At 38.5% G+C, this 23,880-nt stretch overlaps 1 protein-coding gene across 41 annotated transcripts in view; it reads right to left on the bottom strand.

Moving 5' to 3' along the window:
* Positions 1-23,880, bottom strand: part of INPP4A (inositol polyphosphate-4-phosphatase type I A) — a 124,278-nt gene that overhangs the window by 16,363 nt on the left and 84,035 nt on the right. For 24 of the 41 annotated variants that reach the window (XM_071745865.1, XM_071745685.1, XM_071745809.1 and 21 more), the window contains 14 exons: positions 23,188-23,278; positions 22,392-22,539; positions 18,789-18,919; positions 18,356-18,460; positions 17,416-17,524; positions 16,090-16,107; positions 13,500-13,683; positions 12,084-12,302; positions 10,680-10,959; positions 8,378-8,410; positions 4,766-4,938; positions 3,272-3,395; positions 2,462-2,588; positions 104-244 (listed from right to left, as the gene is read on the bottom strand). In XM_071745865.1, the coding sequence (XP_071601966.1) occupies positions 104-244; positions 2,462-2,588; positions 3,272-3,395; positions 4,766-4,938; positions 8,378-8,410; positions 10,680-10,959; positions 12,084-12,302; positions 13,500-13,683; positions 16,090-16,107; positions 17,416-17,524; positions 18,356-18,460; positions 18,789-18,919; positions 22,392-22,539; positions 23,188-23,278 (1,883 nt within the window). The remainder of the gene's footprint in view (positions 1-103; positions 245-2,461; positions 2,589-3,271; positions 3,396-4,765; positions 4,939-8,377; positions 8,411-10,679; positions 10,960-12,083; positions 12,303-13,499; positions 13,684-16,089; positions 16,108-17,415; positions 17,525-18,355; positions 18,461-18,788; positions 18,920-22,391; positions 22,540-23,187; positions 23,279-23,880) is intronic. The other 17 variants (XR_011726293.1, XM_071745945.1, XM_071745970.1 and 14 more) reach the window with 8 other exon arrangements.

Raw genomic sequence — 23,880 nt, 5'->3', positions numbered from 1 at the left:
CCTGTTAGCAATGCAACAGCACAGCTCCATAGAGAAATACTTCCCTCAGAAGAGGAGATTGCTGAACTGCCATTAAGGATGAGTTACATGACTGAATACATACTTCTCTGCTAGAGTTTGCTGCTCGTTGATTCCCACGTTGAAAAGGACAGGCTGAACCCTCAGTAACATGCCACTTTGAATCTCTCGTGGCAACAAATCAAACAAGGCGCTTGGCAAAGGGATCCTCACATTAAATCCATCCCTGCATATAAATAAACAGTTGTTAGGCATACAGATCAAAAACCTACATTTCGAGCATCTTATGCTTATTTAAAGAGGGATAATATCTAGAACATAATATGACCATTAAAAAATAGGCACCAGTCAAAGCTGTGGACTTTAAGGAACTGTCACAGCTTGCTCTGAATCATAAAAGCTATTCTAGTTAAAAAAAAAAAAAACTGCAGAAACCTGTATTGTTGGTTTTACATCCTCCTGTTCATTTCAATTAGATCTGCTGATTTCCTGACAAAAGCTGGTTTTGCTGTTTGTTAATACTGCAGCTCTTGTACAACTTGGGAAGAAAAAGCCCAGTTTGGTCAAGTATATTTGATTTTGAAGTGATAAAGGCTAATGATGATGCACTTGCATAAAAGGATACATTTTGGGGTACAGTAAGTAGTACTGACATTACTGAGCAGAAGGATAGAGGCAATGATTACAGAGACCCAAGTGTAAACTGAAGGAAGAGCTAACAAAAGCACTGATACAGAATCTTATGACTCAGACCTACAACCTGTTCCTGCAGCACAACAGGTTACCTTGAGTCAGATGAGCTACAGGAAAGAGCACTGTGTATTCTTTATCTCATGGCGAATATGAGGTAATGCACTTTACCTTAACCCATAACATCAGTGCAGACTAGAGTATGTCTGTGTTGGAACTGCCAGGGCATACTGTGTGTGTGCTGTGTATTAACCCACCAGCAGCAATATGTTGGTGTTACATCTAAATCTTTACAGTGCAGAATTCTCAAGTGCAGCATAATACTCTCAAGAGGAGCAAAAGAGCTCCGAGATGTATACAGTAAAGGAAGAAAAATTGGTCTGTCCCAAATCCTGTGCTCTGTATGAAAGCAAGAAAATTATTTTCATCTCTAAATGTAAAACTTCCAATAGTTTGCACCAAAATAAATACACAGTATTTCCTTCTTCACTTTCTTGAGTAAGATCTAGGTAGCAAAATAATGAGCAACACTAGCAGACCTGAAACTAATGAAGACTGGTTTCCTGCTGCTTAGTTTCCTGTAGCTAGTGACAAGTTCCACCTAGAGATTCTATTTGAAGGGAATTTTCTGTCAGCTGTCAGCCACGTCCACAGGTCTCAGCACTTTCCATAACACATATGATTGTACTGCATACCTCCTTCAGACCTGGCACTTTTCATTGCATGTAACTTTACTTAACTAAGTCCATTTAATGTTTTTATTTTTGAGAATTCTAGCTCTTTTTCAGATGTGGAGGAAGCTGGGCAAAGCTTCACTAGAGCCTGGTACAGCACACTGTAATCAAATAAGCCTTATTCACTCCAGAAATCTGATTCAAAACTACAAGAGTCTGAAGACTCTGAAATATAAAAACATCAGCTTCAGTGAGGTCTCTGTCCTTCCAAAGCTTCATCCCCATCTGTGAACTGGCTCTCTCTGGGCAAGTATTCTATTGCAGGGGTCCATCCAGCTGCTAACCAGGCTGAGGCATTCAGATTGATGTGTAACTCTGTTGTAAACACTTCCCATCAAAATAAAGCTGAAACAGATCACTCCCACTCCACTTCATGTGAGGATGTGAATGGTACTTCCAATTTTTCAAACAACAATTACTTTTAAGCTCGAAGCTCAAAATACCTCTTTTCAGACAAGTGGCCAAAATGAGCAGTAGTCTTGTGTTCCACAAGCACCTGTAAGGGCAGTTTGGCCCTGATAGTTTGGAAACTGATCCTAAATACATCCCACCTCAGCAGCAGCCCATCAGCTGCCTGATCCATGTTCCCTGTCCCATTGTGCTAACCCTGGCCCATTACTCAGTGGCATACAGTAAAGCACTGACAAACTGATCAACAGCAGTGAATTTCAGACACTGAGATCAGATTCAGAAGTCAAATTTGAAACCAGCAGAAGTGCTAAAGAAAACATGGAATACTTCTGGTTTATGATTGTGGAAGGTTAGGTCAAGATGATATTTATGCATAAAACAATACTGCCTGGCTTGAGCCTTGCAATATCTCTCTTTCCAGTTTAGCTCCCTGTAAAATCAAACACCAGAGAAAATTAGTAAGTCCACTTCAAAGCATTTCTTTGAAGTTCTGAGGAGAAAAGCAGCACAGTACAAAAGTGTATAATTCATTTTAAGTGTTGTATCACTGCTTCTCCAGTCTTCAGTCTCACCCCACATTCTGCTCCCTCCCCTCCCATTTTTTTTACCTATTTCCAGTGATGACTGGCAGCATGTCAGTAGATGTATTTGATGTGGCCTGAGTTACTTTAAAGGTTACATTCCTCAAGTCCATGATTCCCAAACTCATGTCCTCCAGCATTGCCAGCTCCTCACCTAAGGCAAGGAGAAAAAATTTAATTGCAATAGTTACTTGTTGCATACAATTGTTGGTAATCACCCTCATAAAGAAGCTCTGTGGATGAAGAAGGTCGAGACCAGACCTTGACTTACAGACTGTAGGAAATGTCGTGGTTGACTTTATGAGTTCAGCAAGTTTAGAAAACACCAATTATCTAGCACAGTCTAGAGTACTTCAAGTAGATTATATGATGATTTTCCAGTTAAAATGATACTAGCAAGTAATTCTCAGCATTGTCACAACCATGACGTACTTTGTATTGGAAAAGTTAAAATGTATTCTGTATTTGCTCACTTTGTGTAGTAGGATAACAGGTGATCAGGAAAATTTTAAAAAAGTATATTTTGGGCAGTTTGTCCCAGCTTACCATAATTTCAATCTTTTTCTTTTCCAAAAAAATGATCAGTATGATACTTCTTTTCTTTGACATTATATTATAAAGCAGGTACACTTTGCCTTTTAGAGGTAATTCAATTAAATGCAAAGGAATTCTGAGTTGTTAGCTAATGAGGTACCTCAGATACAACATTTCAGTGTTCAGAATAATTTTGTAGCTGAGCTGTAGATTGTCCCAAACACTCACATTCTGCTGCAGCCAATTAAATGCAGAATTTGCTGATGCAATGGCTAATACCACACACTTGCCCTGTGCCTTTACCATAAGTGCTCAGCAGGCTCTCAAACTGTGCCAGCAAGCCAATTGTGTAGAGTTGTCTTAGAAATCCATCATCATGCAGGCAGTTCCTCAACTTGATAATGAAACCACAAATGAGAGCTGTCAGCTATGGGAGAGACAAGAGTGAAATGATTTAAGGCAAAGAAAGGCTCTTCAGCTCCAAATAGAAACAATATCACACACAAGAGGTGCCATAAAATCTGTCAGACTTATTCTCTTTTCCTTTAAATGTCACTCTTCCTTGCAGCTGACAAGAAAACCAACCAACAAAAAAGCAAAACATGCATAAAATCAGATTCAGGGCACACTGCCTTCATCTCACAACCTCTACAAAAATAGGATTGCTGTTGTTTTATTTTTTTCTGGACATAAACACTTGCATTAGGGCCTACAAAAGAGTCTTCGCGGAGAATTGTTTTAAATTACAGATGAAAAAGCAACACAGTTAGTTCCAGGACATAAATTTTGTATGAATAAATGTTGTGGGGTTTTCCAAATAACATTTTAAGAAATGCAATACCTGTTTGCATTATTCAAAGACTTAAACTCTATTGTTACAAGATGCTAAGGACAAGAACCTGAAGAACTAGCACTAAGATCAATACTAATTTCTAAGATTAGTACTAGTCTAAATTCACTCTCTCAATAAAGGAATTTTCTAGCTGATTACCATATGCTATGTACACAGGTGTATGACTGTTGCAGAATTTTAAAAAAAAAGGGAACAAAAGGAAATGTTTATGATGAGTAAATATTGAAGGCCTTGAGTTTAAAAATTACCTGCAACATGAAGTGGATTTTGTACAGAAATTTTCCCTTAATTTATCTCTGTATGATATTACATTTTAGAACACCAGCCCTAACAGTGAAAGAGATAAGCTGTTTGAAATAACTCAATGAGATACTGATTTCATGGGGAAGTAGACACACTACAGAAGTGCAGCAGGCAGAAGAAATGTGGAAGGTTTTTTAATGTAGACACCTGCTAGTCAGTGGCTGACACAAGAGACCCCAGCAGGGCCAGAAAAAACTTCCAGGGGGAAAAAAACACCAGCACTCATTTCTCTCCCTGTAGCTGGACTTCTCTCCTTAGGTATTGCAGGTCCTGCTGATTTTCTCAATACAGAAAACAATAAAAGGTAATAGAGGGAGTACACTCATGGACTTTTTTCTCCTTTCATTTCTTTGGGTTTTAGGTTGGTGGTGCAAGATAGTTTCTGTGGATAGCAATGTATTTTCATGAGTTCTGGATATTTTTTTTAATACTGAATGCATATCCAAGAGGCATTGAAGTTTTGTATTGTCAGATTAAAGTAAGTGTCCAAGACTGGACTGCACAGCCTGTTGAGAGGGGGTCACAGTGTTAAACCTAAGGGAAGAATAAACCTGAAAAAATCTGAAAACAGTCACATTTCATATATACCCCACCCACCACATGCTGAACTGCAACCACATCATGCATATTTGCTTGCTTACAGTTTGGCAGAAGACAACATCCCTGCGATACTGAAGGCTCAGACAGAGCCCTATTGTTGGGGCACTGTCCTGCATTAATAAAAAGACCATGGCTTTCTTTGCCTTGTCACTCATCATGGCTACACAGTCTGTGAGTGTTGTCAGCAAGGGATAAAGAGCTTCACTCCATTCGCCTGGTTAAAAGAAAAAAATTAGTGGCAATAAGTACTTTATTTGAAACAAACATTAAGAAACAAACACACATTAAGAAGAAACTTCCTGTTGCAAGTCAAAGATGTTCATAATTTACATCTAGGGCTTGCTTCATTTTAGCTAGCTGGCTACTACGTGACTGTTATTAATTAAGGAACACTACAGAGTGGTTATTTCAAGAGGAAAATATGAAGAACTTAACTCTGTAAAGCTGCCATGACTTTCCTGACTATGTAACAGCTCCCAGATACGTGCCCACAGAACAGTATATACAATAGCTGATTTCAAAAGCATAACAGAAAGATGAGTACCTATACACACAAGTGTATATAACTGCATCTGATGTTCAAACACACCCTTTCACAGTGCATACATGGATAGACAGTATGGAGTCCATCATGTAATAGAAATAGCAAACAACTGCTTAGCCATTTCTGTCAATGAGATTTCTCCCAATTATCTTGCCTTTGATTTTTTTTGTGGATTCACAGATGTGTCATTCAACTGCCTCACCACCTTACAGATCCTTGTTGCACCTTAGTGAAGTAAGACAATGCTTATTTCACATTTGCTGCATAGGAACACTAAGGCAGAGAGGTGAAAAACTGATGTCTTTTACATGTCCTGTGTCTGATGAGTGGCTTTGAAGGCTTAGAGCCAGCTAGCAAGAAACTCTAAGTATAGTCATTTAGGAGGGAGTTAGTCAGACCCTTGGAAGCAGGTTGACTTCCAACACCACAGTGTTTAAACAGAACACTTTTTTTGTTTTGGTTTTTTTAATAGAAGGACAATGTGTTTTGTTTTTAAAAAACATCAGAGCTCGCAAACAGAACACACACAAACCCCAGCCCAAATGGCTGTAGGAACAAGGCAACATACAAATCAGAACCTGCATGAGGGGGGCACCTTTGAGCCCCTGAAAGGAAGTTATTTGGGATTTTGACTCAAAGGTCAGACTAAGAGCTAGGAACAATAAACCTTTCTTTGATAACCATCCAAAGAGGGGAACTTTGGAAGTCTGCTAAAAGAAATATAGCTGACAAGATAAACAGAACTATCCCTATTGCTTTTGTTCTATGAGGTAGATAGATAACCTAATAAACTACACGAAGGGGAAGTTGACTGGCTCTGTTCCATTGCCATTAAAAAGCCAGACACTTCAAAAGAACAGGCAGGAAAGCACAGCTTGTCTTACATATACTATTAAGTATTTTTCTCTCAAAATAAATCAGATGCCATAACATGACCTTGTGAACACTTAAAAAGCAAAACACAAATGATACTAACAGTGTTTCACTTACTGCACTTAGGAATTTTTCTATAAACAAATGAGAATGACAAAAAGATCTTCCAGCACATCATTATCATCTCATTGCCTGGATATACATACATATATATATATATAGTTATTAACTCCATGGAGATTTAAAATTGTAGTGTGTCTAGCAGCCCTTTATTTGAAAGAGATGTTTATCTGTGGTGATCACAAAGAACACTGGTGGTATACTAGCCTGCCTGGAGATAAAACAATTGTTAAATGTTTTTTTTTCTGCCAACACTCAGATGCAAAGCAGTTGCTCATCAGGGGCAATGAGCAATAACTCCCTGTGCTGTGTATTCTCTTGGTTTAAAACTGAGGCCATGAAAAGCAAACCTTTGCCAGTCTGCAAAATTCTGAATGCTTTCTGCTACCTACTTTACAGAGGTGTCATGTGTATTGATTTATTTTTTTAGTCAATGGTAGTTGGTATTATCAGTAAACCAGCACTTCCCGGCTCAAATCAGGTTGTAATATTTCACTGGCAATATTTAAATAAATGTGAAAGGACTCCAAGTGTTCACGTTTTGCCTGGGTTTTCCTGCCCTTCTGTCTTCCTCTCTTTAATTTTCCTAACAGAACTTTATTCCTGAAGGTATATTTTCTGTTAAATCAATCAATGGCACCTTCAAATATCATGAGGTACTAATCCTAACCTGAAATCTACTCAGAGCTCTGTTCTTCTGTTTTATGAGATGACCAGAACTTTTAAAAACTACTACAGACTCCTCTGGGTAAACCCATAGGTAGGATGAGTTGGTTTAGGGCCTGAAACAACAGAGATGCAAAAAGGTGTTACAGATTTGCAACAGCTGGAAACCTAGTCCAAGTTCGTATGTCTGGGACACAAATCCAATTTTTAAAGAGAAGAGAGGTGGCAGGTAACCTGACAGCTGGGGTAACATGATTGCTTTTAATTACTCCCAGCTTAAAAATAAATAAACAGCATTCATTTATTCACCACATTAATATTTTTCAAAAACTAAAGGGTTGTTCCAAGAATTAAAAACTCTGGAGTCTTTTACTGCTTTAAAAGAAATTCTCTGTGACAAAAGGAAACAGGGTAGACAGCTTAGAAGAACATTAATGTACTTTGTGAAGATGGAAGATTATACCTGCACTGTGGCTTTATTTCCCAGAGGTTTCACTAAACCCAGGAGCCTATACTGTAACAATTCAAAGACTGAACCTTCGCTGAACTCAGATTATGGTACGAAGATGTGCTGAGGGAACCTCAGGTTAGATATAAAGAAAAAGTTTTCCACCCAGAGGGTGGTGGAGTGGTGGAACAGGTTCCCCAGGGAAGTACTTATGGCACCAAGCCTGCCTGAGTTCAAGAAATGTTTGGATAATGCTCTCAGGCACATGGTGATTCTTGAGGTGCCCTACACAGGGGCAGGAGTTGGACTTGATGATCCTGATGGGTCCCTTCCAACTTGGCAGATTCTATGATTCTATGAATAAGATTAAACTACTCTCAAATGGAAGTAATTACAGCCACCTAGCTGGGAGAGAGTAGTATTACAGAGGTGTATTATTCAGACCTTCTAAATGCAACACCAGTGTGCAGAAGTACACAGTGCAATAGAACTCTCCTGAATTCTGTATTCTGAAACATTAGATTTGCAGTGCCTGACAGTGCTTGGTGTGTACCTACAACAGAGATTCTCCCCCAGCTTTATTGACTGCTCTGTGTCCTGCTAAAGTTCTCATTCAGAAAGGCCAGCTCAACAGCACATATGAAAGGGTATGGCTGAAGTGTCAGAAATGCCAGACTCCCACAGACTTCAGTAACATTTGGAACACGTTTCAAATCATTCTCACCCACAACAGTGTGCTAAAACACACCAGATGCTGAAACCAAAGAGACAGTGAACAAGTGCTCTCCCACACCTGGACATGAGAAGTTAAAAGAGACCCCCTTGCATTTCTATTTAGAAAAACAGTAACTTCTCAATATGCTTTAGGGTAAGTCATGGGATATTGCAGACTGTTGCCATTTGAAAATGGTCAACCTTTAACAGCAAGGCACTTGTTTAGTTGTTAATTATGAACCAAATTCTGCCATTTTCAGAAAAAGCAGAAGCCATGAATGCACATACCTGGGCCAGATTCTTCCGGAGTGGGGCTGGAATCTGCACAGAAATGGAGGGGCAACATGCATAATTAAGGAGCAGCAACACAGAGTCTAAATAAAAGCAACTCAAATGCTCAGTGCCAGGGTTCTCAAATACTGAGGAAAGAGGAGTTCAGCAGAGATACTGCTCCTTTGCCTGTGGGTACCAATGGCATGGGCTGTCTCTGCCATTCCAGTGTTTCAGATCAGAGGAACAACACCTAGATGGGGACTTGGAGGAAAGCCAGTACCCATTAGTCCAGGAGTTCACTGTGGATTAGCAGCACATGCACTCAGTCCCCAGAGATCCACAGGGCACGATTTGAGAACCACTGGTTCAGTGCAATTATAGAATAAGCTGGCAGTAAGGCTGCTAAACAGAACAGCAAAAGACTAGCAGTAAGTTCAATGCACTTAACAGAAAATGACACTAAGGCACCCACAACACAAGAGTTTTAAGAAATAGTACTTCACTAACTTAAATAAATTTCTGCTATACAGTTCCTGAAACTATAAGATTTCTGAGATCTGTGAGTGTTTCAACCTCATTTCAGCGGGAGGAACAAGCTGTCTGGCTAAAATATACTACAATGCAATGCAAACAGTGCAAGAGTAATATACACCCTGTTACAGGAAGTTTTGTTGTAATGAAAAGTAGCTTATTCAGCTAACAGGGTTTAAACTTCTGTTGTTTATATTGAGATTCACTAGTCAACAAATTACAAATTTGAAAATAACAACAGAAATTCAAAAAATTCAGCTGTGTGCATTAGGACAAACAGCCAAACTAGAAAATTCAAGATAAAATCTCTCAGTAAATTAAAACTCATCATGTTTATCAAAGAAGCTATATTCCCTCATGCAATTTTAATAATGAATACCTATAACAAAAGCCTCTAAAAAAAGTAAAGTTTGAAATAATTTCTTAAGCCTCTCTTCTATTTCAGGCAGTATTTTCTTTCACAAACATCCTCTCCTAAGCTATCTATTTTTAAAGTCTATTCTTTATAATATTAAAAATCCCAAAATTTTAATCACTGATATGAAGGTGTACTCAAGTTTGCTGATTAAACTTTCATGTAAATACATATAAAACTTCATGTAAACCAGCTAGCAAATAAAAACATTTAAAGGTATCAAAGTGGTAGAAGAAAATAACTCAGATTACCAAAGAACATATTCTGAAACAAGAATAACTGCTCTTTTTATATAGTGCAAGTCAGTCTAAGCTAGATAAACATGGTCATTTAAGATAGTAAGCAAATCATACGTAACACATACAAAACTACACAAAAATATCTTAACATTTATTTTAATTTCTTTCTTCCTTTCTTCTTAGGGTACTGCCACCCACTACAACATTAACCATGGGATGGACATGAAGTCACAGACACACATAAAGGACAAAGGGCCATCAAATGGTAAGACAAAACAGCAGACAGGAAATGAAAACACGTATCAGTCTACCTAGAGTTTAGTTTGGTACACCTGCTCTATTAAGTGGCCAAATCATGGTGACCACATGTAAAGAATGTGAGAATAAGTCAATTAATTCTGAAATTTAATGCACGGCTGAAAAACTGTCAACCTGAACTGATAAGGACATCTTTCATACACACGCTCATGGCATTACACTTGATTCAATCCAACACACCCTTCACCTTGAATTTTGATAGGATTATTCGACTCAGAGCTTGCACTGCCAATTACTACCTTCCAGCCAGAAGAAGGCAAACTAACCGAGTGCCTCAGCACCACAGCTTTTGACAACCTGGGTTGAAACATTCTTTACACTCCAGTAGGCTCATCCAATGGGCTCAGCCTAATGGGATGGCTTGGCTCTCCTCATATTCTTTGGCAGCCCAGCTGGGACCATTAGTGTTGCAGTAGTGCCTGTACTTCCCTCATGGTTTTATTCATCTTCTATAGAGGTTCACTGCAATAAGCTTTGTTTGCTGCAAAGAAGCTGAAGCCAACAGAAAAGCTACCAGGGGTGGTGTTTGACATATGCTAACCCAAACACCTGCTCTACCAGCTTAAAACACCCATCATAAAAACCCAGTGCCACTGTAATCAATGGATTTTGTAATTATTTCAGTGGGATCAGAATTTCAAAATAAGTAAGGGGTTTAGCAGCTCTCAGTACACCACCAGCCCTTTCTGCCTGGCATTGGTGCTTAACACCACCACTAAACTACAAAGACAAGGAAGGATGTGACAGAGGCTTAGGAATGATGCCAGCACACAGCAAGAGAGCAGCAACGAGAAGCGGTGTCTGGCATACGCACTTGTCTTTCTGAGAGAATGGCATGCACAGGATGGTGTGGATGAAGGTGGTTGTGAGGATGATGAAGGTGGTGAGGATGATGAGGTCTCAGTCTCATTTAAATCTTCTGGATTTATCCAGTAGGCACGAGTGTCCCGATTACCTTTCTTACTGGTACAGCTGATGTCGCACTGGAAAACATCTTCACAGCTGTCACTCTGCAAACGCTCCTTCTGAAGAAGTTTGTCCACTCTCTGTATAATACACTCCAGACTTTTGTCAACATTCAACCAAACTTTCTCCTTAAAAGAAAACATTTCTTTCTCAATTTAAAAAGAAAAGACACACTGAGTAACAAATCTCTTGGCAATGTATTTCCTGGTGGCATTCCAGTCACAATTCCTCTGCAAAGTTTCCTCTAGGCTATCATGTTTACATCCATGTACATAAAAACCCTGGATATAGAAATAACGTATCCCAGCATGTCAACAATATGTAGCAACATGACTTGTATGGTAAATTGCAAAGCTATTTTCCATGTAAATTAGCTGAACAATTTTAAGTGGCACTTCCTGCACTATTAATCCAGTTTCCAGTTAGCACTATTGTTTACTCCTGCAACTCATGTTTGACATAACTGTATAAAATCACACATCTTTTTTCCTATATAACTCAGTGAATAACAGATAAAATTACTGTATTGGATTACTACCAGAACAACTGAATTGGCTTTATTCATATCTCACTGCTGTGTAAGTCAATTAAAACTAGCAAGGATCCATTTCCAAAATGAACTGAACCTCATTTTTAAATTGAAATTTCACAATGTTAATAGTGGTTTTAATTAATCTTGACTACATTTGTGAGATTTAATTAAATTCCATTTGTACTGTGCATTAACAGAATTTACACAGCCAAATTTTTATTTCAGATGGCAGTGTGGTAAGGAAAACCATTTAAATTCTTTGTGCAAACAGTTTAAAAACGCTGTTCATAATCAAAACAGAAATGGACTGCAAGTTCTAAATATTTGTATGAGAGTAAAAGCCAGAAAGGCTGAATTGTGTAGCTAACACATGCAAAATATGCTCAGCCTTGGAGAAGTGTAGTTCTTTGCAGTGTGGGGAGTTTTTTTACTTTAAAAGCTATTCACTTTCCCTTCAAAATAACTTCAGAAACCGTGAACCTACTGTAATAATCTCTGCTGTTTATGAGATCCGGAAATATTTATTAAGGACTGTTTGTATCCCTTTGCCAAGGGAACAGAACATAGAGTGGACGGAATGTCTTTGCTAGATGACCAATACCTCCAAAATAGCCATCCCCTACATAACTGGTGAGCAGTTACAAAGCTCACAAACAAAAAAAGGCAGCAAACTAAAACTAAATAGATGAAAATATTCATCACTTCACCAGGCAAACGTACCCACTCCTCTTCATGCCAGTCCACCTGCAGAGAAGATCGGCTATTTCTTCCTGTCCATCTGGCCACAAGTGTATCTTGATCATTCCTCAGCATCACTTGCTCCCCTTCTCCAGAGGTTGGAGAGGCTTTAGAAGCTATATAGTCTGGCCTTGCAGCATTCAGTCCATGTATTGAATTTGCCAACAGCTTGCAGTCACAGACTGTGACAAGTTGCCGAGTCTAAAAAAGCAATAAACCCCCACTTCATTTTAACACTTTTTTCATTATTCTGTGCACAGTTTAGACTGTATTCTTTTGCAGAAAGAAAACAGATCTAGTGTTCTGTAAAAGAAACTAACCATTGTTTAGGAGTCACTAAGGTGCCTTCAAAATCATTGTACAGGATTGTCTTAAAAGCAATACAGAATGCCAAAACACAATGGAACATCACCAAGGCCTCCTGGCTCACGTTCAGCTATCTGTGGACCAGCACCCCCAGGGATGGGGGCATTTTTTGTATGAGCAGCTTTCCAGTCACTCTTCCCCAGGCCTGTACATTGCAGGGGTTGTTGTAAACCAACTGGCCCAGCACTTGGCCTTGTTGAATCTCAAACAACTGGCCCATTGATCCAGCCTACCCAGATCCCTCTGCAGAGCTTTCCTACCCTCAAGCAGGTGCCATTTATGAACTTACTGAGGGGGCACTCAATGCCCTTGTCCAGATCATTGATAATTTACATGGGGTCATATTATTTTTTTGCCCTCTACAAAGGTGTATGCATATCTCCAGCACTGGGACACTCCATGGCAAGGTAATTGGCCATTACTGCCATTTACAACCTTCAGACCTGCTTCAGGGACCGAAGAGGCCAGTAAAACTGCTTTGTATTTTTGTCTCTGTAAATAAGATTGGGTTCAGCTGTGGTTCCAGCACAGTTTCTGTTAGAACCCATCAAAAATTAACTGATTCACATTACTGTAACTCAAGGAAAGGCTGTGTTGCCACTATTCTTTATTTCATCAGTGGAAAAATACAGAATTGTTTAATTTACTGAAGTTTTGTCCAGTTGCTGCTGCTTGACAGATGACTCAGAGAAACATTTAAAAAAGCAGGTGGATATGTGGAAAAGGGCATAAAAGAAGTGAAGAATGCAGATTTCAGGAATATGATTAATATAGAGAGGAAACCAGAAGACATTGCTCTCCACTGCACTTTCAAGAGGAGCTGAAGGACAGAATGTGAAAAGAAGTGGACAACCTAAATAAAAAGCAGCAAATTTTGAAGGCTGGTCTGATTTTGCTTTTTCTTTAGCACTGTACATGTTACAATACACTATAGAACAAAGTAAAATAGATGTTTTGAGAAAACCTACTAAAGATAGAGACAGGAGAAAAAAATACACTGTGATTCAGTACAGAAATACATTATTCTCCTACCTTGTCTGCTAGGATGGCAAGTGTTCTTTCAAGGCCATTAGCTGATCTATCCTTGGCAGCTCTTGAGAGCCTTTCTGCATAGTAACTGACTTGAGTTTTCAGAGTGTTGATTTGAGCAATAATTTCCTTTGCTCTAACAATGTCCTGTGGGATGTATATTATAGACTGGGAACTTGGTGAGGTGCTGAAAAAAAAGACTGATTTTAGGGGAAAAATTGATCTAGAGGTACACACATTACAGTGGCATGCTGGGGATTTAATAGCAGACAACAAAATTTACCTAAGCTAGCAATCAACAGTGAAAGGGTAGTGGGCAATTGCACAGCAGGAACATGGTCCTAGAGCCTTCTCTGACTATACTAAAAGTGCTCAGATGCAGATTTATTAATCCCTTATGCCAAGGGGTTGTGGGCAGAGCTTGTATACCAGAGGGACAGTTTTGCTGAGGAGAATGTGGGTGACAGATTTTACCATCAGATAGAGAACCACTGTTTGCAGAGAGCTTGCCCCACTCTCCCTCTCCTTACCACACAGACACTTCCCTGAGGCCTGGTTTATAAACCTGCACTATCACATAGCTAGTACTGCCATGGAAGGAAAACCTGTGCTCCTTCCAACACAGGAATGCCACCTGGATCCATAACACAAAAATTTCTTTCTGCTAGTATATCCTTTCCTCTGTTGCAAGCTGATTCAAATTACACCAGCAACAACAATTTTATGAGATACAAAAGCCAAAGTACATCTCCAGGCTAATCCAAGGATTCTGTCCTCGATGTAGTTGTTAGCACACACTGATTATATTAAACTAGGGACACTGTACAACTCTGCCCATTATAAAGTTAGCTGTAACAATGTAAAACAATGTCAAAATTTGGTCTTCTCCAAATAGTAAGGTAAATAAAGTATACCAATAAAACATGGGGATAATGCAGCTCCACTAAGTCTTCTCCCCTGGTGCTGGAGAAAAGTTCACATCCTATAAGTTTAGATGCCCACAGAAGTTGCTTATCCAATGTAGGACAGATGCTTGGACTCCCTCTGTAACTGCTGTAGAGACAATAGCACTTCTAAAGGGCGATTTAATCCTACCTGAGAAAAGCCATTCACAAATCCTGTCTTTTAGCTTAGAAAATTACTTTAAACTGATGTTGTGCTTACTACACCCTTTGCCAAGGAGATTCCTATTCCTATTCCTCCTGATAGAAAAGCTTTACAAAAGATCACACCTTTACACAACGTCCAGATGTGACAAGCATGATGCTCGTTCATGACACGGCATCAAGCATGAGTTGCTTGACACCAACTGTACTTATTTTATTTATTTTTTTCAGTCATTACTAGCTTCAACATAATAACAGCACAGAAGAACCTAATGTTTGCACCTATCTCAGCACCCTTTGATGGGAACAGCTACACTGAGAGAATACATAGAGAGGAATTTTTTTACCAGGCACAGTTACCTCAGACCAGGACCTCTGAGGGGTGTGGATTCCTCTGCTACCCCCAGAGCAATGCTGTTAATTGCAATGTGTCTGTGAGGCAAGATAGGAGACTTGTGTGGGGTAGGCTTTAAAATCATTGCCACAAACACCAGTTCTTGTCCCTTGACTGATATTGAAGAAAGGGGGGAGCTTAATCCCAGTATCTGTCTGAGCTCCATTACAAGAGAAGAATGAGGGATTTGTTTTCAAAGGTTATAATGCAGAAGTGAATACTGAAAGAGTTTCCTTATTTGTGTTTCTCTGATCACCCAAATGGAGCAGAGAACAACCACTCCCCAGTACTGCTATACCATACAGCAAATTAATCTCAGCTTTTAGGACTTCCCTGTACAGGATTTGTGCTCTCTATTGACCAGTGATCTCACTGACAATTCCTCTGAGCAATTTCTTTCCACAACAGTGTAGTTAACATGCATAAAGACATATTTGGCAGGAAAGGCCATGCAGCATATTGAAATCTGATTTAGATTTATTGCATTTTTAATCACAGACATTTGCTGGGATGATCAGAGGGAAAAATTATGGTGTAAAGTTCACATATGTTTACTTTCCAACCTGCAATTGCTTTTTCAAATGAACAGCTCTCCTTGTACTATGTCAGCAAACTGTAACACTGCCTTAACCTCTCAGTGAATTAGATGTTCAGACTTTAATATTAATAATTTGGAGCAATTTGTCCTATCTATCACCATAGAGGTTTAAAAATACGTAGGGTTATCTTAATTATCTTCCACCTCTAGCAGAATGTTCCCCTCCAGGCAGTTTTCTCTGGAAATAAGAGGGAAAGATGTAAAATTCTTGTTTTCTGATCTCCAGCTTTCTAACTTACGATCAGAGATAGCCAGGAAGCTAGCTGTTCATTACAAACAAACATTGCAGATGAAATGAAATTCATTCACACATCATGGTCTACAAAGCAGCTACAGTTACTTAGAGCACAACTACAGATGCCATGATGCATGACATTGAAAAAGCCCTGAACACTTTAAAACACACCAGATCTTTGCCAAAGAAAATAAAGATAATTAAAACAACCCAAAGAACAGAAACCCTCTCTACAGAACTCTCAGAAACAGAAAACTCACCAACACTCCTCATAACTGCTAAAAAAAACAAAAAACAAAAAACCAAAATAAAATTAGCAGATTGTTAGCAAATACCAAAAGCAGAAAACAAAACAAAGGATGTTTGGGAGAAATAACTCAAGTCATCTTTTCAACAAGGCGGGTACATAACGATTAAACTTATAAGCAAAAAGACAGATTGCCAGATGCCCATGTGTTATTCTGGGGAACTGTTGTAGATGCACCAAGCACAGTTTTGTCAATGAAAGGAGAAAGAACTGAATAATATGTATGTAACATGAAACTGAGGAGATGGATTTCAGTTCTACTATACTGGCTTTTATGATAAAATAGAAGTACTTGAAAGTTTTCCTTCAAATGTTGAACCTGTACTATTCATGGACCCAGAAAGAACAGCTCTGTAAGTTCAGAGGAGAAGTACTGGATAGAAAGTAAGGTCTCTGATAAGATGGATTACTGGATGGGGGGAAAAAACCCACACCAAAACCAAAAGACATGGGACTTAGATATTACAGGATTGAGACCCACTTCAGTAGCTAAGCTGACAGAAAGAAGTTATTTCAGAAAGCAATAGTGGTATCAAAAGAACAGGAAGAGTAAGCCTAGCATACCAGTGCTTCCAGGTTTACAGTCTTCTCAAGTCCCATCCCAGTGCATTTTTAAAGTGAGATACAATTACATCAGGCAGCTTTTTAACCAATCTTTTTATCTGATGTTCACAGGATGCTGCTATTCACTTCTCCCCCATCAAATTAATTCTGCAATTAGCAAAGCCAGGCTCTCCTATCACACTCTCCTCCCACCAGCTCCCAATCCATTCTTTGGAAGGGCATTATCAAGGTCTCCTTTTCCCTAGCTGCAATGCCTCCCTGTTCTGCTGCTCTCGTTGCTCCTTAAGTTCTCCATACTGCAGCAGAAGTAATGCAAGAGAGTTCAACAACAAGACCCTGAAGCTAGGAGAGGGGTGGAAGTCTCAGGAAAATAATGGGTTGAAGTAGTGCAGCTGAGGAGGTCCTACAGGCCTGTTTTCAAATCTATTAGTTAGGCAGTGCTCAAACCCAACACCTAAGGCAGCTGAACTAAATGAAACAAGTATTTGGGAAAACTAAATATTTTCCTAAAAAGACAGAAAGGGCAATACAAACCACAAACTGGTCTTCCTCTCCTTATTTGGGAAAAAAAGTAACAGGGAATATTCACATTATATAGTAGAACTATTGAATGAAATGCAACAAAAACAGAGAATTGAATGATTTTCCAGATCATTGAGTATGGAGCAGGGGGAAAGAGCAGAGGAATAGCTGGCACAATAATATTTCTACTTACTGTTTCTTTGCCTCTTCAAATTTATGCAGCTTTTTCCGCAAGCCACCTGATTTAAAGCCTTGACAATGAGCTGCTGGTGCTCCTATGGTGACTATGTCATAGTTCTGATCTGGGATGAACAAAAACCACTTACAAATGACAGCTTATCATCCTTACTGTGGACAAACAATTATGGAAATTCAAGAACTACTTTTTGTGAAACTTTGTGACAACGTCTTGAAGGACATGAAAAACTGATTTGTTTTAGAGACCCTGGAAATCCATCAAGCCCTCCTGAGATGAAAGAACCATACTTGAATGCAGGTCCTCTGATTCCTAATCTAGAAGACTGACAGTAAAAAGAAGCCTTGAGCACTGGTCTTTACACAAAATCTGCCATTACTGGAATCCCTCATGTGGGTACGTGGGACAAGTGTGTCTCTTTGTTTAGTAGGAATTACTGTTAAAAGAAGGGAAAACCCAGGTTATTTATGAAGAAACAAGCTTGATGTGAACAAAAATGGTGTGATTTGTACATAATTGTACATGCTGGTTCCAGAGAAAAGGTGCTCAAGCTTAACAGCAAATAACAGATAAAACCTTTGCTATTCTACTACAATATAAAATTACTTTAAGAGACATAGCAGCTTAATCCAACATATTCCCTAGTACAAAGGCTGACTTGTGTCACTTAGCGTACTGTTATCTCCGGAACCTAGTTTTGCCAGCTGTGGTATAGAGATAATTATACTTACATTTCTTCTTTTGCAAAGAGATTTGGAATCCAAGCACACAAGGTGCTACAAAAATGCCAAGTAGTACTAGTAGTATAGAGTAGTAGTTTCTAGAAATTTGGCTATAGGGTTTAGAATGAAAATTAAAAAAAATAAATAAAAAAAAAGAGAGAGAGAGAGAGAAAAGTAACAGAATAAGGTGAAGAAGGAGCAAAAGAAACAAATACCTGATCCTCCATCATCCTGGACTCGCATTCTCTGTATATGTAAATTTGTAGGAACAAATTCCAATTTTTTATCGGCTTTCAAGCTACTGGCTTTAAATGAAGGACCTGAGAAATATAAAGGAAAAGTAAGCATAAAAACACATTGCTTCTGCTTACTCTAGAATATTCAAGGAGTTTCATTTATCATTTGCTGAAAGTAAAGCAGATAAAAGAAAAAGAAGATTTATCTTTCTGTCAGTGTTCATAAATGTTCTCTACTTTCAGGGTAGAACAAAAGAATGAATAAAGCCAAGATTCCTGCAAGTTGACAATGTTAATAAAGAAAAGAATTCTAAAAATAGTATTTATTACTCATCAGAATTAAACATTGAAGGTTCCAAATTTTCAGAGAAATACTAGCAATCACGGTTGTTATTATGAAAAGAAAAATCACCTTTATACTGGTGCAGATCAGTAAGATTTTCCTGATAAGTTAAAATAATTGTTTGGTACTGAGTAACTATTTGTCGACGAAGGCTTTCCCAACAAGGAGACAGTTCTCCCAATTCTTCTAGTTCACAAACTCTAGGGAAAAAAAATAAATAAGAAAAATAATGAAAAAGGTGTTTAGCTCCACCACCTGACCAAGAAAGAAGTTTCACACTGTATCTATCAATGTAGCATCCTCCTCAGCTGACACATTCTCAATTCACTGTGGTCTAGCTCGGTCACCAGTCAGGGAATGCTTCAAATCATATGTCCCAAAGCAAAGCTGTTGAGCTCTACCAGGTATATGGATTCCTCACAGGCAGTGTACAAAGTGTTCCCCCTAGGAGCCTCAAGTGCTGGTCAAAATTCTGCAGGTTCTCCTAAGCCATACGATGATTTGCAAATGGCAGGCACTGTCGTCATGTCAGGTGAGTTGAGACACTGAGAACCTGTTTAGGCTACTCTATTGAACTTTGGTGGCTCTCAAACTAAATCCAAACTATGACAGATCTTAGGTGAGGGGATTAGCACCTATTTGACATTAGGTACAAGGAGCATCTGTGCTGGCCGGGTATCTATACACAGTTTTCAAGGCCAGGCAGGGAGGGTCTAAGAAATTTAAGGATTAATAAGTGTTTGAAGAGGCAAAAGATGAGCCGACAAAACTCTAATCCACTATTCTGGATTTTAGGCATTCAGGTATCACTGTAGATGGGATAAAGGCCACTGGGTACCCCTAGATATGAACATGAAAATCCCTGGTTTTCCCAGTGTACCCTGATTGTGAGGTTTCAGTCATACATGGTAATTCTGTGTTACATATAGTTCTGCAACAACACTGCTAAGAAAATATACAGTATACTTCATGCCATGCTTGTACTTCTCTCTTCTTGCATTAAAATACTATTCAGAATAAAGGAAGAAAAGAAAAAGTAAACAAGTCAACAAGAGACACAGCTCAACAGGACATTACCCAGAAAAGGTGGAACAATCATCTCTAAGAACAATCCAGTATTTCTCTTTGAAGTTCTCTTAATATCCCTAACCCACAGTTTTAATCAGTTGTTTGTATATAATTTAATACAGCATTTCACATAGCAATTTCTGCTTCACAGTATTTAGATATTATCAACATGAAGCAAATTTTCAAGAAAAACACCAGGACTGATCTACCAGTAGGTGTAAACTGTATTTATCAGTGACTTGGAAACAGACACTTCCAGTTTCATCTTGTGAACTTCTTACGCATAAAATGCTATTACGACCACCTTGTAAAGCCCCCTGCTCAAAACTAGCCATGAGTTTGATCTCAAGTGTTCCTAAACTAAATTCAGAACACATCAAGTGTACTTGCTTGTCCCAGGTACACAACCCCTAATAAAGCAGGGGTCATGCACAGCACAAATAATCAGGTAGTAAAAATATCCTCCCCGTTATGTGTTTCTTCTGAAAGAGCTCTGCCTCAGAAGGGCTTTATGTGAGAGACAGAATTTGTGATTATCCAAGGATACTTTAAGTCATCAGGATGTTAAAACAGAAGCAGCTGTGCTTGTTCAGCATCTGGCATTCCTCTGGGCTGCAGCACAGGGAAAGGAGAAAAGAGCATTTTCCAAACCTGAGAGACCCTCTGAATGCAGTGACTGTGAATGTCATTGAGGGTTACCTCAGCTGAACACAGATAAGTGAGTCTTTCTTGCTTATTACACAAGTCATGTTTACCCTTGAGCCATGCAACTCAGACCATACAAGGCCATATTAGCACCTGGGCTGTTACTAACCTGTAACTGTATATCATATGTATACATCAATCTCTAGATGATTTTAGCAAGGGCCTCTGCACAGTCACACTGCATGGCTAATATCTGAAGAAACTTCACTGTCTTACAGGAATCCACATCTTTTTTGCCCATTCGCTCTAAATTCTCTTATCTTCAACTTCCTAAAGTACATTCATCACAGACAGCACCTTATGGATAAGGTTGTCAACTCTTTACATTATATGCACCTCATAACGAATAGGTGATTTTAAACATACTGTGAAAAAAACTGTAGAGAACAAAAGATACAAAATAATCAATAACTCAAGTCTAACTGAATAATGGTGTACCTTAAGCTCCCTTTTCAAAGTTGTAGCAGGACAGCTAGGCAAGATACAGCATCCACTCTCTAGAATTTGAGATTTGACTACTCTTCCTAAGTCCATGTCACTAAAACCCAAAACTTTACAGCAGTAAAAAAAAATTAAAAAAAAAAAACCCAAAACACTGATCTTCAGAAACTCATTCACATCACGCATTAGTTATTCCATACATTACAATAAGTCACTGCCATCTTTTTGTGAGAATTTATCCAAAATACGAAAATACCTGAAAGGACCACACACTACTTCTGCCTTCTTATATGGATCAACACACAATTTTCTTTCACAGTATCCCAAAGGAATTGAGATATAAGAATACAAGATAACAAGAGCACCAGATAGTTATAAGTTAGGTCTGTACAAGTGGTTTCAAACACAGCCAAAGTGAAAACACAATACTCAAAAATACAGCTAAAATACTTTGATATCCCAATCTGGGCATGATAAAGAATACACAAACCATTATGTTTGCAAACAACAGCCTACAAATGTAGGGAAGTACAGCTCCTAAGTGTGTTGCCTGAAAGTGAATTAATTGCTTCAAAAAAGAAGCAAATTCAGAATAAACCTACAGAACACTTAACAGATTTCTTTCTCCCCCACCTCCTAAAATGAGAAAACGTCATTACTGTCCTATAGTATCACATTTTATTTGTTTTCATTATGTTTGCTTTCCATTTGAGATCCTTCTCTGACTCCTAAAGCCATTTTTTAACTCTCTGAGTGGAGTCGGTGCTCACTTCATCTACGTTTGCTTTCATGGCACAGAAGTCAACTGACTTTTTCAAAGTTCACCTTCAATGTGATTCTGATTTTTCTTCCCTGCTACTTTAATTACTCATACCACTCGGCTGGTTTCTGTATTGCCTCTGTTCCTTTCTCAAAATTCTCAGCAGCTGGAGTTATCACTCTTTCATTTATGCTGTCTCATCTATTCAGACTTCACCTCACCTAGGAAACATTGAGACATGTTTTATCTTTAATTCAACTTGATTTTCCCCTTTGTATTAAAAATAAACTATGATTAAAAAATGAAGGGGATTAAAATAGAAAAATAATTATTTACAAAAACAGATAATGTATCCTAATGTGTTGGTCCTAATACAGTCACAGAGCTATCCAATAATACATTCTGTGACCTTATCAATACTTTTGTGAGAGGAACAGATAACCCTGAAGTACAGCTGGCTTCAGTATGATCCTAGGTGTTCACTCTGCCAATAATCTGCTCCCATCCCTGCCACTACCATATGCTTAAGCCCAAATTCTATACTCTGACATGAAATTTTACAGTCAGCAAGCTAATGCTTTTTTGGTATTTCATTTGGTACCTCTTTGCATTAAGACAGATATAATTCTTAGGAACTCAGTAATAGTCATATCACTGCTCTTAACATGTATATAACATGTAAACCAGCTCAAACTCACCTTGCTGCATCTTCTTCTAGAAGAAGCTTCACGAATTGCCTAGGGATGTGCAGTGAAAGGACACTCTCAGCCATCTGCTCCAAGATTCTCAAGTGGTTTCCATCAGTGGTTGGGAAGCGATACATTCGGCAAATGGCGCCACCAAACACTTAGAATGAAAATCATGTCATATAAGCATTGGGTTTGAGTTAAAAGTGTATGAAGGCCCTCCTTTTTTAAAGTAAATGGCTTCAATTCACTAACATTCTGTAAGACAGTGCTGTAAAGATATGGTTTAACCAGGCATCACTCTAGCTTTTCCAAGCATGGTCTTTCAGCAATGACCATTATTCCAGTGCTTGCAGGAAAAGCCTCCAAGTGATTTAAAACACTGGTAAGGAAATGAAATATCTATTCAAATTTTTAAATACTTTTTTCATTCAATCATTAAATTCAAAACTAGTCTTTAATTTTTTTCTTAATATCCACTGCTTTCCATGGCTTTCTTCTGTCCCTCCCCTCACTCACCATTGATTGCTTTGGAACAGACTATCAAATTGCATAGAACATTTCATACTACAGTCAACCTAATGACAAAAGTTTGTTTCTGATGGTTTTACTATAAAGATGACAAAACTAAATATGTAGATGATAAAATAACTTACTCTTGTATGACCCTCAAAGGGCTGCTCAATCAGCAGCCTGATCCTATTCAGATGAAGCACCTGCTTAAATAACTTGGGGCCAGAGGCAGATAGCAAGAGATTACCTTTTACTGTTGTCTAAAGCTTACTTGTTACAGCCCACAGCAACTTACCAGATTTCAGTAGTGCATCTTTCCGTAATGAAGCATATTTGGATCTGATTCCTAAAGATTCTGTTAAACTTTCATCAACTGGCAACACAGTCTAAAAAAAAAACCAAAAACCCCAAATAGTAAAGAATAAAACTTCAGTGCCACGGCAATATGCAGCGATGACCCAATTACACAGATATGAAAGGAATATTCAAATACAATGTGTGGCCAAAATATGTATTTCAAATATATTTAGAGTGGACAAAAAAATACTGCAGACTGAAACAATAAATACATTTAAATCCTCCAATCAAGGCATTCCTGTTTATTTTTACTAAACAGTTCAAAATGCCTTCAAAATTTTCATGCAGGCCTTCAACTGCTTTATGGTAGCACAGCTCCTAAGTCTGTAAAGGTACTGCACCAATATTTGGAGACAAAGTGATACTAATCCACATTGTGACCAACATACAAAAATAGGAGTGCAATTATCACCAGGATTCAGTAAACACAGTTTACAGAATTCAATGCATGTCTAGGCTGAAAAAACACTACAAATAGCTGCTCTCAGACAAATATTTGGAGTTCGGAAAAAACCCACAAACCAGTATTCAATAAATCTGTTCAGTTTTATTAAAATCTTATATGCTGTCTGTGAAAATCCTGGACATCTCCTCAGCATCCACATTGCAGCTTTTATTAATGCCATCTTCC

This window comes from Heliangelus exortis, chromosome 1, assembly GCF_036169615.1.
Source record: "Heliangelus exortis chromosome 1, bHelExo1.hap1, whole genome shotgun sequence".
NCBI lineage: Eukaryota > Metazoa > Chordata > Aves > Apodiformes > Trochilidae > Heliangelus > Heliangelus exortis.
This window is presented reverse-complemented; position numbering and strand designations above follow the sequence as displayed.